The sequence below is a fragment of the Penaeus chinensis genome, chromosome 32 (assembly GCF_019202785.1).
Source record: "Penaeus chinensis breed Huanghai No. 1 chromosome 32, ASM1920278v2, whole genome shotgun sequence".
Classification (NCBI taxonomy): Eukaryota; Metazoa; Arthropoda; class Malacostraca; order Decapoda; family Penaeidae; genus Penaeus; species Penaeus chinensis.
In genome coordinates this window covers 14609771-14624770 of record NC_061850.1, presented here as the reverse complement: position 1 = coordinate 14624770, position 15000 = coordinate 14609771, and the positions used below count along the sequence as shown (strand labels likewise).

General features: G+C 39.3%; 1 protein-coding gene across 2 annotated transcripts in view; it reads right to left on the bottom strand.

The window, feature by feature from the left end:
* Positions 1-15000, bottom strand: part of LOC125042364 (probable endonuclease 4) — a 30271-nt gene that overhangs the window by 12760 nt on the left and 2511 nt on the right. Inside the window, exons 1-5 of one of the 2 annotated variants that reach the window (XM_047637934.1) lie at positions 14769-14923; positions 10954-11414; positions 2816-2930; positions 2401-2537; positions 1819-1972 (exon numbers count right to left, since the gene is read on the bottom strand). In XM_047637934.1, coding sequence (XP_047493890.1) covers positions 1819-1972; positions 2401-2537; positions 2816-2930; positions 10954-11414; positions 14769-14799 — 898 coding nt within the window. In that variant the 5' untranslated portion in view covers positions 14800-14923. Of the gene's footprint in view, positions 1-1818; positions 1973-2400; positions 2538-2815; positions 2931-10953; positions 11415-14768; positions 14924-15000 lie in introns of those variants that run through there. The other variant, XM_047637935.1, reaches the window with a different exon arrangement.

Genomic DNA, 15000 nt, shown 5'->3' with positions numbered 1-15000 from the left:
TTTTTATTTCTCTAAAGGCTTGTTATTCTTAGACAAGTTAAATTTGATGATGTAACATGTGGCTGATAATCCAGAATGCCTCTTTCATCTGTTGGAAACTCAAGTGGTAGAGATGTGTCATTACAAAAGACCTATAATCTAGCAAAACAGTAGTCAAAGTACGGTACGTCAATTTACTTATTATATTTACCCTTTGCGGATGAGGTGCAGTTCACGTCATGACTGACTTGGGTATATGTTACAAGGATATGTGCATTACATTTTATGCTTTTCTTTACAAGGAAATCTCATGCCTACTCCACATACCCTGGGCATTTCCTGATGGTGAACAGAATGAGTAATGCAAAGATTGGCTATTGTTTTGTATAAAAGGTGAATTTTAGCACATCGTTGATATGGCAGAACTTGTCTTCCCTGCTTTGTGAAATGTCTCAGCACATAGATGGCTCTGCTATGCTTAGCCACAAAGGAGTCAATTAGTAGACCTTGTGACCTTACCTGATTTGAATACTTAACCCAATGCTCACTCACTTTCTCTCTCTATCACTCTCTCTCACTCACTCTCTCTCTCTCTCTATCACTCTCTCTCACTCTCTCGCTCTCTCTATCTCTCTCTATCCCTCTCTCTCGCTCTCTCTCTCTATCTCTCTCTATCCCTCTCTCTCGCTCTCTCTCTCGCTCTCTCTCGCTCTCTCTCTCTATCTCTCTCTATCTCTCTCTATCTCTCTCTATCTCCCTCCCTCTCTCTCTCTATCCCTCCCTCTCGCTCTTGCTCTCGCTCTCTCTTTCCCTCCCTCCCTCCCTTTCCCTTTCCCTCCCTCCCTCCCTTCCTTCCTTCCTTCCTTCCTTCCTTCCTTCCTTCCTTCCTTCCTTCCTTCCTTCCTTCCTTCCTTCCTTCCTTCCTTCCTTCCTTCCTTCCTTCCTTCCTTCCTTCCTTCCTTCCTCCCTTCCTCCCTCCCTCCCTCCCTCCCTCCCTCCCTCCCTCCCTCCCTCCCTCCCTCCCTCCCTCTCTCCCTCTCTCCCTCTCTCCCTCTCTCCCTCTCTCCCTCTCTCCCTCTCTCCCTCTCTCCCTCTCTCCCTCCCTTCCTTCCTCCCTCCCTCCCTCCCTCCCTCCCTCCCTCCCTTCCTCCCTTCCTCCCTTCCTCCCTCCCTCCCTCCTCCCTCCTTCCTTCCCTCCCTCCCTCCCTCCCTCCCTCCCTCCTCCCTCCCTCCCTTCCTCCCTCCCTCCCTCCCTCCCTCCCTCCCTCCCTCCCTCCCTCCCTCCCTCCCTCCCTCCCTCCCTCCCTCCCTCCCTCCCTCCCTCCCTCCCTCCCTCCCTCCCTCCCTCCCTCCCTCCCTCCCTCCCTCCCTCCCTCCTCTCCCTCTCTCCCTCTCTCCCTCTCTCCCTCTCTCCCTCTCTCCCTCTCTCCCTCTCTATTTTTAAATATTTGAAAGGTGTCTAATACCCATCATCTCCAATAGTTTAAAAATAAACTTTCAAGTCATGTCATCTTTTCAATACAGAATCACAGATTAGGCACTTTACTCACTTAATTTCTGAAATACAGAAGCCAAAAATCAGCACCAGATCTTTAAATTTACAAAATTAATGATCCCGTATAAACTGATGTAATTTACTCAAGCAGTTTTCTTGATGCACATGTTTATGACAGATAGTTACAATCTATGCTTAAAAAGGATAATCCTACAAGAAAAAACAACAAGACTGATTTTATATTTTCAATCTAAATCTTTTAAAGACATTTATCAACTACACTGGGGGGAAGGGGGACAGGAAATCCAATTTGTGGTAAAAGTAAAATCCTTTCTTTGACAAACCTGGATGGAAGTTGTAGTGCGGTATCCCAAGTCTCTCACACCTCTGCAATTCTTCAAGAAGCCTGTTGCGACTCTTCTCTAATAACTCAGGGTTGGGAGAGCCTAGGTTCATGAGGTAGGATCCATGAGGTAAAATGAGATGTGGTGGGGTATCCTGTAATAGCTTCCTTTTATCAGTACTTAGAGCAGTTACAGTCACAATTATAACCATAATTATACTCATATTAAAGTTCATTATCACTAATAATGATCTCAAAAAATAATGAAGGTAATGATGATGATGCTGTCTAAAGCTAAATTTCTATATTCCCTAATTCCTTTCATTATTATTTAGCAAAAAATACCAATTAATTTTGATTCTATATCAATCTCTGTGACTATTCCCAAAGAATAAGAAAATCAAAGTGGCAATGTGAAATAAGCAAAAAGTTTATTTTAATGTATACATTTTTTTGGAACCAGGCACTCTACTATTCTCTGTCACTAATATTCCATAACAGTTAAGATGATTAAAAACCTGCTTTCACTATTGTCTTGTGATACCAGAAGACCAGCCACAGAAAACTTTATTCATGTACAAACCTTGGCTGCATCTTTCCATTTTGTCACTGTCAATTCATCCAATGGCTTGGAAACCCACTGACGCTGATTACAAAGGAAGAGAGCGAAAGACTTGGCATTGCACTCAACTGCATTTTGAAAGGCTAGCCATACTCCACCTGTAATTAAGTTTGTTTACTCATTTATTTGCTTTATCTTCTCATTAAGAAATTGTTTCAACTAGTGAACAGCAATATCCTACACATTTTATAGAATAAAAAACAAAAAAGACCTATGAATACTATTGGAATTGCATATTTCAATTGTTCTGATTTCTTAAATCCCTTATATGACAGGGCTATTAACTATATCAAATTTCTTAATGATATTTTTAAAACCAACCCTCAGTATTTAGAAAAAGGTTTTCCAATAAAAAAAACTAAATTTTGTTACTTACCTGCTCCAGAGACATGGCATCCCATATATTTTATTCCAGTTGACGGCACTGGGGCTGGGCCTTCACCTAAAGACTCATACTTTACTGGGCGGGGGACTGCTTCATCTTTTGTGGTCTGTAAAAAATACTCCTGTAATTCTCAAATCCCTTTTACTATACTACCCAGGTATGAGAAAGAAAAAATACTACAAATGAATATTCATCCCTTGGATCCAGGTTACATGACCATCAAAACATGAAAAAATTTGGGTTGAGGGCTGGGTAACATGAGGGCTGGGTAACATGAGGGCTGGGTAACATGAGGGCTGGGTAACATGAGGGCTGGGTAACATGAGGGCTGGGTAGACCCTGTGGGCATTTGGGATGAACATTTCTCATTATATTCACTAGTAAATGAGGGTGGAATGTACCATCCGTTAACCATTCCTGGAAATGCATCTGCTCCAGGGAGGACAAAAATTTCATGTACAGGATCCTATTCCTGCCCACCATGACCAGCAGTGCAGGGTGTGTTACATTGAATCATAAGAAAATATTAAAAATCACCCAAACAACGCAACGTTACTTATTGTTATTGCACAGAATTGAAGACTACCTAAAGAGATAATATGGAGTCTACTCAAACAAAATAGTCTATTACCACCTTGTTACAACATAACAAACAACAAATATAAACACTAAGAATAGCAAAACAGCAAAAAAACACTTATTCTTAATAGCATTGCCAGGAGGAGGTGTAGTAGATGATACTGTATCTACTATTTGAGTTGGTCTATATCTCTTTATGAAGCGACTGTGGGTGTGAGTGCCCACAGGTATGGCTGGGTGCTCAAGGAAGAAAGGACTACAGATTGAGGATCTTGCAAGGGCGAGAATGGCATCTGCAGCCAAGTCACTGATTGAGATTGGCTGAACGGCTGGAGTTCGGGTCACTCCGGGGTCACCAGTGTAATAGATGGTTTGGCATCTATTACCAGTGTAATAGATGGTTTGGCATCAAATATTTGAGCTGGTCTATATCTCTTCATGGAGTGATTGTGCTTAAATTCACGAGCGCTGTGTAAGCCAGCAGGGAATGAGGGGAGTCCACGATCTAATGAGAGAGCCAAGAGGTGTCTGTGTCAGCCATTCAGGTCTCTGCAGTGAGTTGAGAGAAGTACCTGCTGCTGAGAGTGTGAGGACACAGGTGAGCTGAGTGAGCGAGTGAAATACCATGAAGTGTCACTCCAGCTGACTCGGTGCAGGGGCAACTATGCCAAGCAATGCTGCACCAGTGCTGAGTAAGGTGATTGTGGCATCTGCCACAGGGGCATGGTGTTCATGTAGATCAGGTCCACAAACCACATGTAACTATTTCTTATGCTACTGTAATTATTTAGTTAATTAATATGGAGCAGTTACTTTTTCACCTCATAATATGTCAATCTAGTGATATTCCTCTACCAAGGCCTAATGGTTAATGGTTAATGGTTAAAAGCAAAATAAATGTGCTAGACATCTAAGGTCATATAGCACTATAGTTAATGTTAGTGAAGGATGGTTGGGTTAGTGATTAGTTGTTAAAGCTGGGTTAAGGAATTGGTGAGTGAATGGGTTAGGGTCGGATGAGGTAATGTAAAGGGGTTAGATCAAGTGAAGGATATATATATATGCATTTGAGGAAGGAAAACAGGTTATCAAAGCAGAAAGTGTGAGATTCTGTAAGGATGTCTGATAAGTTGGGATGTCTATGTAGGAAGGACGTGGGCATGACAATAGAATATGTGGGACTGAAAGAGGAATATTCGGAAACCGCGAATGTACCAATGAAGGATAGTTATACTTTCGTTGATTTACTGGCAAAGATTGCAGTGCGTGTTGGAGAATTTGAAGGGGAAGGTGCTAGAGGGTGGGATAAAGAATGAGGTTGGGGAGGTGGTGTTGTATCAGGAGGGGTGTCGGGAGCTAGAGGGTCTGGGGAAGAGGGTACTTGTGACATGAGGGTTTCACGTGTGTATCCAGGAGGGAGTGGAAGGGATAGAGGGGACAGTGGGAGGGTTAATATAGGTGGGGTTGGAGTCAGGGGGAATGGGTTTTGTTGGGATGGGGTAGGAGGATTGGGTGTAGGGAGAATATGAGTAGGAGGAGGATGGATATCGGCAGTCACTTTGAGTGTGGAGGGAGTGGGAGTTGTAGAATTTGAAGGTGGATGAGTATTAGTTTGGGACTCGATATGTAGTTCTGGATATCTTCAAGAGTTTCTGTAGTGGAGTTGGTTGGGGAGTTTTGTGAGATAAAGGTTTTCTTGTGAGGGGGGGAAGAGAAGTCTGGTGTTTGAAAAATAGGGGCAAAGGAAGGTGGAGGTGATTGTGAGGTAGGGGAAGAGGGGGTGGAACGTTTATTCTGTCTGCTGCGGGTAGTGCGGAGAGGGAGAGGGGTAGGTGTTGGGGCTGTAGTAGAGATTGGGGTGTCTGGATTTAGGATGGCAAAGAATTTGATTGGGTAGAGATTGGAGTGTCTGGGTTTAGGATGGCAAAAGAATTTGACTGGGGAAGGTAGGAGGTAGAAGAGGGGAAGTTAGATGGAGGGGGGTTGGGTTTAGGAGAGGGTGTAGGAGCTTGGGAGGTAGGGGGATTGGCAGAGTGAGCGACATTACTGGAGTAGGGGGTAAGAGAAAAGCCTCGTCGACGTGCTTCCTGTCTGGCTTCACGTAGAGTGAGTCCAAGTCTGAATCTGAGAGTTGCTACCTCAGACTCAAATTTGTAGGTGGGGCAGCCTTTATAAAATACATTATGGGGGCCGCCACAGTCTGCACATGTGCGTGATTGTGCAGAGCAGTTTGATCGAGTATGGCCAGGTTGGGCACATAGCGGGCATCTGGCTGTGGAGTGACAGTGTTTGGCTGGGTGTCCTAAACGCCAACAATTTTGGCACTGACGAGGAGGAGGTTGGTATGGTCGGACAGGTAGGGATTCCCCACCTATGTAAACATTAAAGGGAAGGTCATGTCTACGGAAAGTAATTTTGGCAATGTTGATGGATTTCTGACGATTTCCTCTGGGAGGAATGGAGTAGCATTGTACATATGTTGCATCATAGTCTGTGAGACAAGCGAGTAAGTCCTCTCCACAATCTGACCATTCTTTGTCATAGATTGGGCAATCTGTTGGGGAGATAGAGACAGTTCCGGTGCAAGTATTGAGGGTTGGATGAGGTTCTGTAGGGATGGGATTACCACATAGATCAGTTAGTTTTGTTAATGCTATAGCTTGGTTTTCAGTTGTTACTGTGACGAGACGGGAGTGGTCGGGTCGGCTACGGAAAGAGACTTTGCCTACTTGTTTTTGGAGGCATTGTTGGAAGAGGAGGGTGTTTTGAGAGTAGGGAGCTGTGGGAGGGATCACGAAAAATCGGTCCCATTTGGCTGGGCTAAATAGAGTATTTAGGATTCTTGTAGAGGTGGGGGTAGTAGAAGTGCGGGGATGTGTGGAGGAGGGAGTAGTGTTGAGGGGGGTAGTGTTATGGGGAGGTGGGCAATAAGGTTGTAAGGTAGTAATAAGGGGAGATGGGGTGGTTGATGAAGGAGGTTGTGGGAGTAAAGGTGTTGAAGTTGAGCATGTTGGGAGAGTAGAAATGTCTCCTGGGGGTTGGTTGTTGATTAGGGTTGATACAGTACTAGTATGCATTGATGATGGGGGAGTTGTTACAGTGTTCGGAGCAGTGGTCAAAGGAGAGCTGGGATTGGGGCTATTTGATAAAGGGGCAAGCCTCATTGCCCCTAAGAGTGGGGTCTTTATTATTGGCCATGATAAGCCTGGAGTATGTTGGAGGAAAAAAATAGTCCAACCCTCAGGGTCCCCTTGAGGGGTAAGGGCCAGGTATGGCAGGGGAATACCGTCCCCATGGTTCCCTCAGGCCTTTCAGGACTGACATAAAGTCAGCCTTTCATCCTTTTAGCACGGCTCTCACACCTTAGGAGGTGAAACGAAAAGTATGAGTGGGAAAAAAGACTGCAAAATTAGTTGAGTCGATGGCTGAGTCCCAAGGTTGAGGAGTTCCCCATCATTGGGTCTCAGTCTTCGTCTCCTAAGCCCCCCCACGACAACAACGGGCAAAGGATTGGGGGGACCAAGGCCTAATATTAATAAAAGAAATCCAAGCATTCATGGGCTTAAGTGGGTACTATAGGCACTTTATCATGAACTATGCCCACAATCCAAAACCACTTCATAAATTAATGTGCAAGGATGCTGAATTTGAATGGAAGAATGAACAAGAGTAAGCCTTCAGTACTCTGATGAAAAGACTAACTAAGGAATCTGTACTTAGGGTACCAGATTTCAACAAAGACTGGTATATTTTTGCTGATGCATCCAAGGACTGTATTGGCAGTGTCTTAACACAAATAAAAGAGGTTAACAGAAAGGACAGGTACATGCCAGTACATTATTATAGTCGAGCCCTTCATGACAATGAGATAAATAACCCCACTGTCAAGAAAGAGGTATTGTCAATTATAGAGGCATTCAAGAAGTTTAGACCTCTTATTTATAATAGTCGAGTTGTTGGGTTTACCGACAATAAAGCTTTGTGCTGGTTGTTCGAAAGAGCACATGATTGTAATGCCCGAATAGCAAGGTGGGTGCTTTCACTCCAAAAAGCTAATGCAGAAAGAAAGTACATCAAGGGCAAGAAGAATGTCATAGCTGACAAACTTAGCCACATTAAATTTAGCACTTTCAACTGCTGAATCTAGTACCTATTTCAATGTAGATCCATTGACTATCTGATTTTCTGACGAGCTCAGTAATTCAAGAGTTGAACTCCTGGCTAACATACAGGTTACTTAGGCCACTGACTGGGAGGAGCCAGAAGGAGGAGGTTGGACCCCTGATGAGTTACATAAACTCCAAGCCACCAACACACTATATGGTCCAGTTGTAAAATACCTCCAAAGCTGCAAACTTAATGAGTTAGACAAAATTGATCCCAAATTGAAGAAAGACATTGGTAACTACTTTTTAGATAACAGCATTCTGTACAAGAGACAGATTGCAAAAGACATCCTTCTGATGGATGGATGAAGTTGGTCATTCCAAAGACTAGTCAACAAGGTGCTGTATCTTACTCATAGCAGCCCATTGTCTGGTCACGGAACTGTGTAGAAAATATTGTTCCACACCAAAAGGCAATTTACATGGATGGGTATGGAGCGTGATGTAAAACTATCTGTTGCATCCTGCTTAGTTTACCAAAGATTCAAGAGAAATGTACATCCCTTATATCCTCTCGGATGGTATCCTGTGCTTAACAACCAAAGAAGAAAGGTAATAACAAGTTTATACCTAAATGGAGAGGACCATACAGAGTGTTAGCCAAAGTTAAAGACCACATCTACAAACTTGAGGAAGTACGTACACAGAAGAACAGAAGAAGATCAAGGTACACCTTAAAAACATCAAAATTATACCGGAGGCTATAGTCTCCCCTGACCTGATGCCTGACGGCAGGCAACTTTTCAGAACCCTTCCAAGTAAGAAGTCTTTAGGATGTCCACCTCAACCTGCAGCTTATGGAAGTGACAGTGATAACCTCACAACATGGTAGAAGAGAATAAATCTATGAGCAAAAAGAACAAGAGTGCAGATGAAGTCACTGAGCCTAATGTAAATTACATAAGGAAACCTGTGAATGCCAATGCAACAAGAGGATTAAGTGTGCATGAAGATGATGTGAATGAAATTGTAAATGATACAGTTACAAGTAGCCCTAAACACAAAACCTGAAGTCATATGAATGGCATAGGTTATTATAAAAAACAAAATGAAGGTAAATTGTACAATAAATAACTATACATCAATATAACAAGTATATAGGTAAAAATATTAACAAATCAATAATTCATGTTTACTGTCACATTTGTAAATAATGAATCTACAGATTGCTTATGGTATGGTGTGGAGAAGAGTTTATAGAGATGCCCAGACCAGGGAGTGAACCTCTGTCAGCCCTGTATCATTAGAGGAGGAGAAGACTTTTCTGATATTTCATGCTATAAAAGGATATGATCTCTAACCTCATAGAAATAAAAGAACAAGAAGAAGACATTAACACAAGAGGACACCAATCTCACAAGTTGTGGCAATATCTAAGGACTCAGCAAATATACTAATTGTTCAAGTAAGAGGGACCATGGTGGTATTTCTTTTAATGCCACTGAAGAAACTGAGAGCTAAATTTTATTTAATAGTTTACCAGTATTTAAGAAAGTTTAAAACCCTTATCACTGGGAAAATGTAATCATTTTAAAGGCTTGTTACACATAATTTTACACCCATCCTTGCAAATGGTAATTCCCTCTTTTCCACATTCCAATAAATTTGCTTTTCCCATGAGGAACACTAGCAGCATTATTGAGTTTGAACCAGGACAGCCCAAAGACTGAAAATGCACTATCAAAGAGTATATTTGTCAAGAATTGGGCCTTAAATTCAAGTCCCATGTAAGTTATACATCATCCATCATATAATGAAAGTCCTTGCCACATTTCTAAACAATGTTGTATATCAATTTCCTTCACCTCATGACTGATTCAGAGAAGACTATTTACTCTGTACTTACTAACACATCTGCTCAGTTAACCTGTGGGGACAAATTATCATCTAATATGGTAAAAGGAACTGGAGTATTATCCATACAAGCATCCTGCATTCCTCGACTAAATGATATGCTATCAATCATTCTTGAACTTTGTCATTTCCCAAGGATGTCCTGGATTTCAATAATGTATATGTGTGTCCAAAATATAATTATAGAAATGTTTATTATGGTATTATCACAAGTCTACAGACTGTGAGCTAAGTTATAAAACACAATTAAATTCTAAATGCTCAAAATTATATAATGAACAAAGGAGTCGTTTCACGAACAAGAGAAATCAAATTAATTATAAGCATACATTGATCTCTTATGTTGGGTGGGTGATCATGGTATAATAAGTATATGTTCAATATCTTCAATAGTAGCCATATTGGCAGTAATTATATCTGTAGCCTGGTGTGTAAACAAAAATCCTAGTCTTACTACCATCATCCCAATTTTATGAGATAATATTATATGAACGAGACATTCAAAACTTACTGGGAGAGTCAAAAACAAGTATTTCATAGTCCTACCAAACAAACAAACAGACACTTCATAGGGCACCTTCCATGTCATGGGCATGGTAGTAATTATATTAATCATTGTATAACACTGAAGTATATATTTTGTATGTTATTCATAATCATATCTTCGTTACATATTTTGTTATTACTGACACTCGTGTATAATGTTATTGACATACTTATATTCTTTATAACTGGGCTGGAATGTGGGTGAAATTAAAGGGACTGTGAGAGGCTAGTAGAACTAGCCTATTCTGCATAAAACTCATATATAAGGGCAAGCAAGAAGCCTGTCACCCTTGCAAGCTCAGTAATAGCCTCAAGGATCTGTGTCAGTGTAAAGAGTGAACTATAACGTTAATATATTATTAAAGTGGTGTATAAGTGTGTTTCATTACCCATTCCACCACATGTATTTATTTCAAGTGCATGTGATACTTTCCTGAATGTGAACTAAGTATAAAGAATATACAAATGAGAAATATCACCAAATTGACATACTATGAAGTGAAAAAGTAAATGCTGCATATTAATTAAATAAGTAATTACAATCTATATAAGAAATAGTGGAACGGTTTCTTATACAGATCATAACAAAGATATGACTATGAACAACATACTAAATATATACTTCAGTATTATACAAGGATTAACATAATTACTTGCTACCATGCCCATGGAAGGTGCTCTATGTTGTGTCGATTTGTTTGTTTTGTAGGACTATGGACACACACTCCCAGGAGTCATCATTCAAATAAGCCTAATGCTCTGATTTTCGCCCACATGTGCGAAATTGCACCTGGATCCAGTGGGTTAAAATTATTACTAATATTATATATCATTTTCCAAGAAACTGACAACTGACAGGTAGCCCTAGCAAGAGCCACAATCAGGACTTATGCTAGTAACCTGGTAAACTTACTTTTTTCTTGTTATTATCATTACTAATCTATCACTATGTTAACATTAGTACATTTCCTACAGACGACTTACCTTTTTCTTCCTATGCAATTTAGGAGCAGCGCCTGTAGTTTTTCCTTTCTTCTCAAACTTTACTTTGTTATCAACGGTTTCTTCAGTTTCCTCTTCCTTTACAACACGTTTCTTTACTTTTCCTGTGTTTTTTGTAAACTTGGAATTTCCTTTGTTATTGACTTTGGAAGCGGTTTTACTTTTTGCCTTTTCATTGTCTGATTCTTCACTCTCTTGTTTGGCATCATCTGTTTCAGCAACCTGGGCTTTTTTCTCAACTTTTACTCCTGAGTCTGTTGATTTCTCTTTTGGTACTTCTCTCTTTCCTCTCTTTCTTTTAGGTTCCTGTTCTTCTTTCAATTCAAGTTGCTCTGTGTCTTCCTCATCATTCTTATTGCTAGGTTTCCTCTTCTTCTGAGCACTTCTCTCTTTTTTTGCTGCTTTTTCTTTGCCCACATTGTTCTCCCCTTTCTCCGGACTTTCTGTAATGAGTAAACCAATAAGATTAGTCATGATGTGGTATGTGCAGTAGCTTGTCCTGCTACAGTAAATCACTGCTTTACCAGCTTAATTCTACAAGACTACAACATATATCAAAAGTTATCTAATATCTATCAATGAAGAAACAATAGATGATCTAAATATATATATTTTAAAAATGCAACAATCAATAAACCTCCATCACTTTCACTTTAACAAGAAACAGCCTTTACAGTAATTCATCTTCCAGATGATTTACTGTCAAATAAGGAATAAGTCCAAGCTCTATCTTGCTAGAATGGGATGGTTTGTTGGCCTTTGTGGCTGCAGTGGACCATTGCTTGCTGCTCACTGCATGACATTGCACCATGGGGAAAGACTTCTAACTGCAGGCTTTTCATCATATATCACTGGTAATTACAATGGATATAGACAGTATACACCTAATTTAATTACAAGAAAAAAATCTGAGCTAAAAGCTACCATACCTTTACTATGAGTCAATTCTGGTAAACCATTATTAGATAAGAGCAACAAAATACAAATTCTATGTACCTATAAAAAAAAATTTCCCTTTCTCTTGTTGCAAAAACATATAACTTATTCAATTGTGCTCCCAAAAGAATAAGGTCATAATTGCTCTCCTCACTTCTACAACAGTATAAAACAACAGTAGGCCTGTATTTCCATTGCCTTTCACTAGATATCATAATCTGACAATATTCCCTACATTATAATGTCTTGCCTATGTCGGTCCAAATTTTTACTCCTTTTGTAATGTGATCACTGGACTTGACTTTCCTACCTAATGAAAAATGTATATACTCAATTAACCACAATATATTAGAATTAGAAATTGATGCACCAAAACTGAAATGGAAGTCCCACTTAGACAAAATTAAAACTTCAACCCAAAAAAGGATCGATAGAATAAAAAAATTACCACATTATCAGAGGGATAATTTTATACTATCTATATAAAACCTAAAATGATATATGGTATCCCAATATATAAACACAGATTTAAAAAGACTTAGAAACCATACAAAATGACACACTAAGAATAGCCACAGGATGTATTAAGAAAGTAATCAAAGAGCAAATATATTACAAATTATGCCAATTAAACAATAAATAACACTATTAATTAAAGAATATAAAGTGAATATAGACAAAAGAACTATAGTTCAAAGAGGCACAGAGATGTGTAAAGGACTCTAAATCATAATATAAACAAATGTCATCCCTATTATAACTAAAATACCACCTTGGTAAGATATTCATCAAAACACAGAAACTAATTTTACACAAAGTCACTCAAAAGACACTCCTGAAGAAACAATTATGAAACAACTAGTTTAACCCAATGCCACCAGGGAAAATTAATAAAAAATGGGGAAAATGCTGTGCTCATTTTCTATATTTTTTGTGAAATGTCTCTGCACATTGATGGCTCTACTAGTGCTTAGCCACAAAGGAGTCAATTAGTAGACCTTGTGACCATACCTGATTTGAATTGTCAGGAAAAAAAATATATTTTACTAGTTCTATGAGTAATGATGGTGTTATTTTTATTATAAATATTATAATTACTATAATGTTATTAACATTAGTAACAGAAAAATAAGATAACATAAAATATTTTCGTAAATCAAAGAAAAGGGTAAATGGGCAAGACAGGCAGTACTCGTAATTGGGTCATAGGTGACTTAGAGCAAGTCTAGCCACCTATGTGTAAAAACAATCAAACAAGTAACTCACAGTGGGCACAGCACATACATACACGTCATGCTCGTTGGCAATGGGTTAATACGATGGAATACACAACATATAAAAATCATAAAAAATATTCACAGATGCTCTAAAATAAAGGAAATCAATTCAACCTCAGCAGCAATTTACATAAAAGACAAAAATAACAAACTAATCTGGAAACTACCATAAGAAACACAAATACTTTAAACTAAACTAATTGCTCCAAAACAAGTACTAAAATATATTCAAAACAACATGAAAAATTTGTCAGTTTACTGCATACAAAACATTAGTAAAAAAAAACTACAAACACATCATATCAAATAATCAATAATACAATCAATAATCCTTTACTTATCAGAACACCAACCAAAAACAATACAATAGATAGCATCACACAAAAACAAAGAGAATGATATAGCAGATCCTGCAGCAAAAATAGCACACAAAATAAGTGAACCAGTATTTGTTACCACGAGCAATGCACCTCCAGAGACGAAATCCCAAAACCAGATTTAGGTATCATGCGAATCCAAAGTCCAAACCTAACCCTTCCTACCTTTTACTTATTCCCTAGACAGGGGAAAAAGACCCCGTCCCCTTCCTTATTAGCAGTTTGTGCCAACTTTCAGAAAATGCTACGTTAAGAACTCTGGCTGTGTAAGGGGGTTATGGACAGCAGCTGTGTCTGTGTTGTTTATGATTCTATTTCTAATGCATCAAAAGATGGCAGTGTCCAATTCCCTCAATCTCTGTGCAGTGCTCTTGATAACCTTAACTAATTGAACCTTTTCACATAACTACAGACATTTCAAATCTCATAAAAGAAATGAAAAATAAAAATAAAAGGAACTGGGAAGAACAATCGAACAATACACTAAATCCAAAGAATTACTACTTCAAAACCAACAGCCCATAACCTCGGACGATATCAAACAAACAAAAAATTTGAAACATGCATAACAAGGCTAAAAGCAATACACTGAAGGCTAAAAACACCCATCTACACAGATTAAAAAATGAAAACAATCCCTTTTGCAGATATAGTGAAGAAATCAAGAAGAAACAACACTTATTCCCCCTCTGTTCAAGATTCAATTGAAATGGAGTGGCATTGCTGGAATCTCTGAACAAAATAAAATTCAGTAATCCAAATGTAAATTACTGATCACTGCTGGGGATCTCCCAGATGATCAAAAGTCATACCTATTAAGACATACCAAAATATTACTACAAAAAACATAGACATGATATAAGAATAAAGAGGACTCATGAAAGGGATCCAGGGGATATAGACAAAGTCTAAAACCTTATAAAAGAAGGAAGAAGACTTTCCTACCAACATAATATACCTTGTAAGAACCAAAGAAAAGCATACAGTACGCACTACACATGCTTCTGATCCCACACCAGACAATTCTGAAGCATGCAAAGGCTTAATAAACACTTATCAAGGACATTCTCATATGAAAACCTAAAGGGAAGACAACGATGCATACATGTTATGAAAGTCCTCTTGCATATTCACTGTGAAAAGAGTCATATTCATAAGTAAACATGGAAGCAATACTTTCCCGGCTTAAATAACAGGCATGTCCTACCTTTTGCCTTTGTTTTGCTGCGAGACATCATGTACAACTGATGAAAAAACTGAGAAAAGTTCTGCTTGAAGTGCGCGCCGCGACTTTGTACTTCACTCGAGTGAGATCTGACTGAAAGAAAATGGAAATTCAAAGGTTTTCGCGGGAACTAAAAAATATTGCGTGCTGAGGTGGTGGGTGAACGTATGCGTGCGTGTTTGCACATCTTATATTGCTATTCGTTTATCTGTCT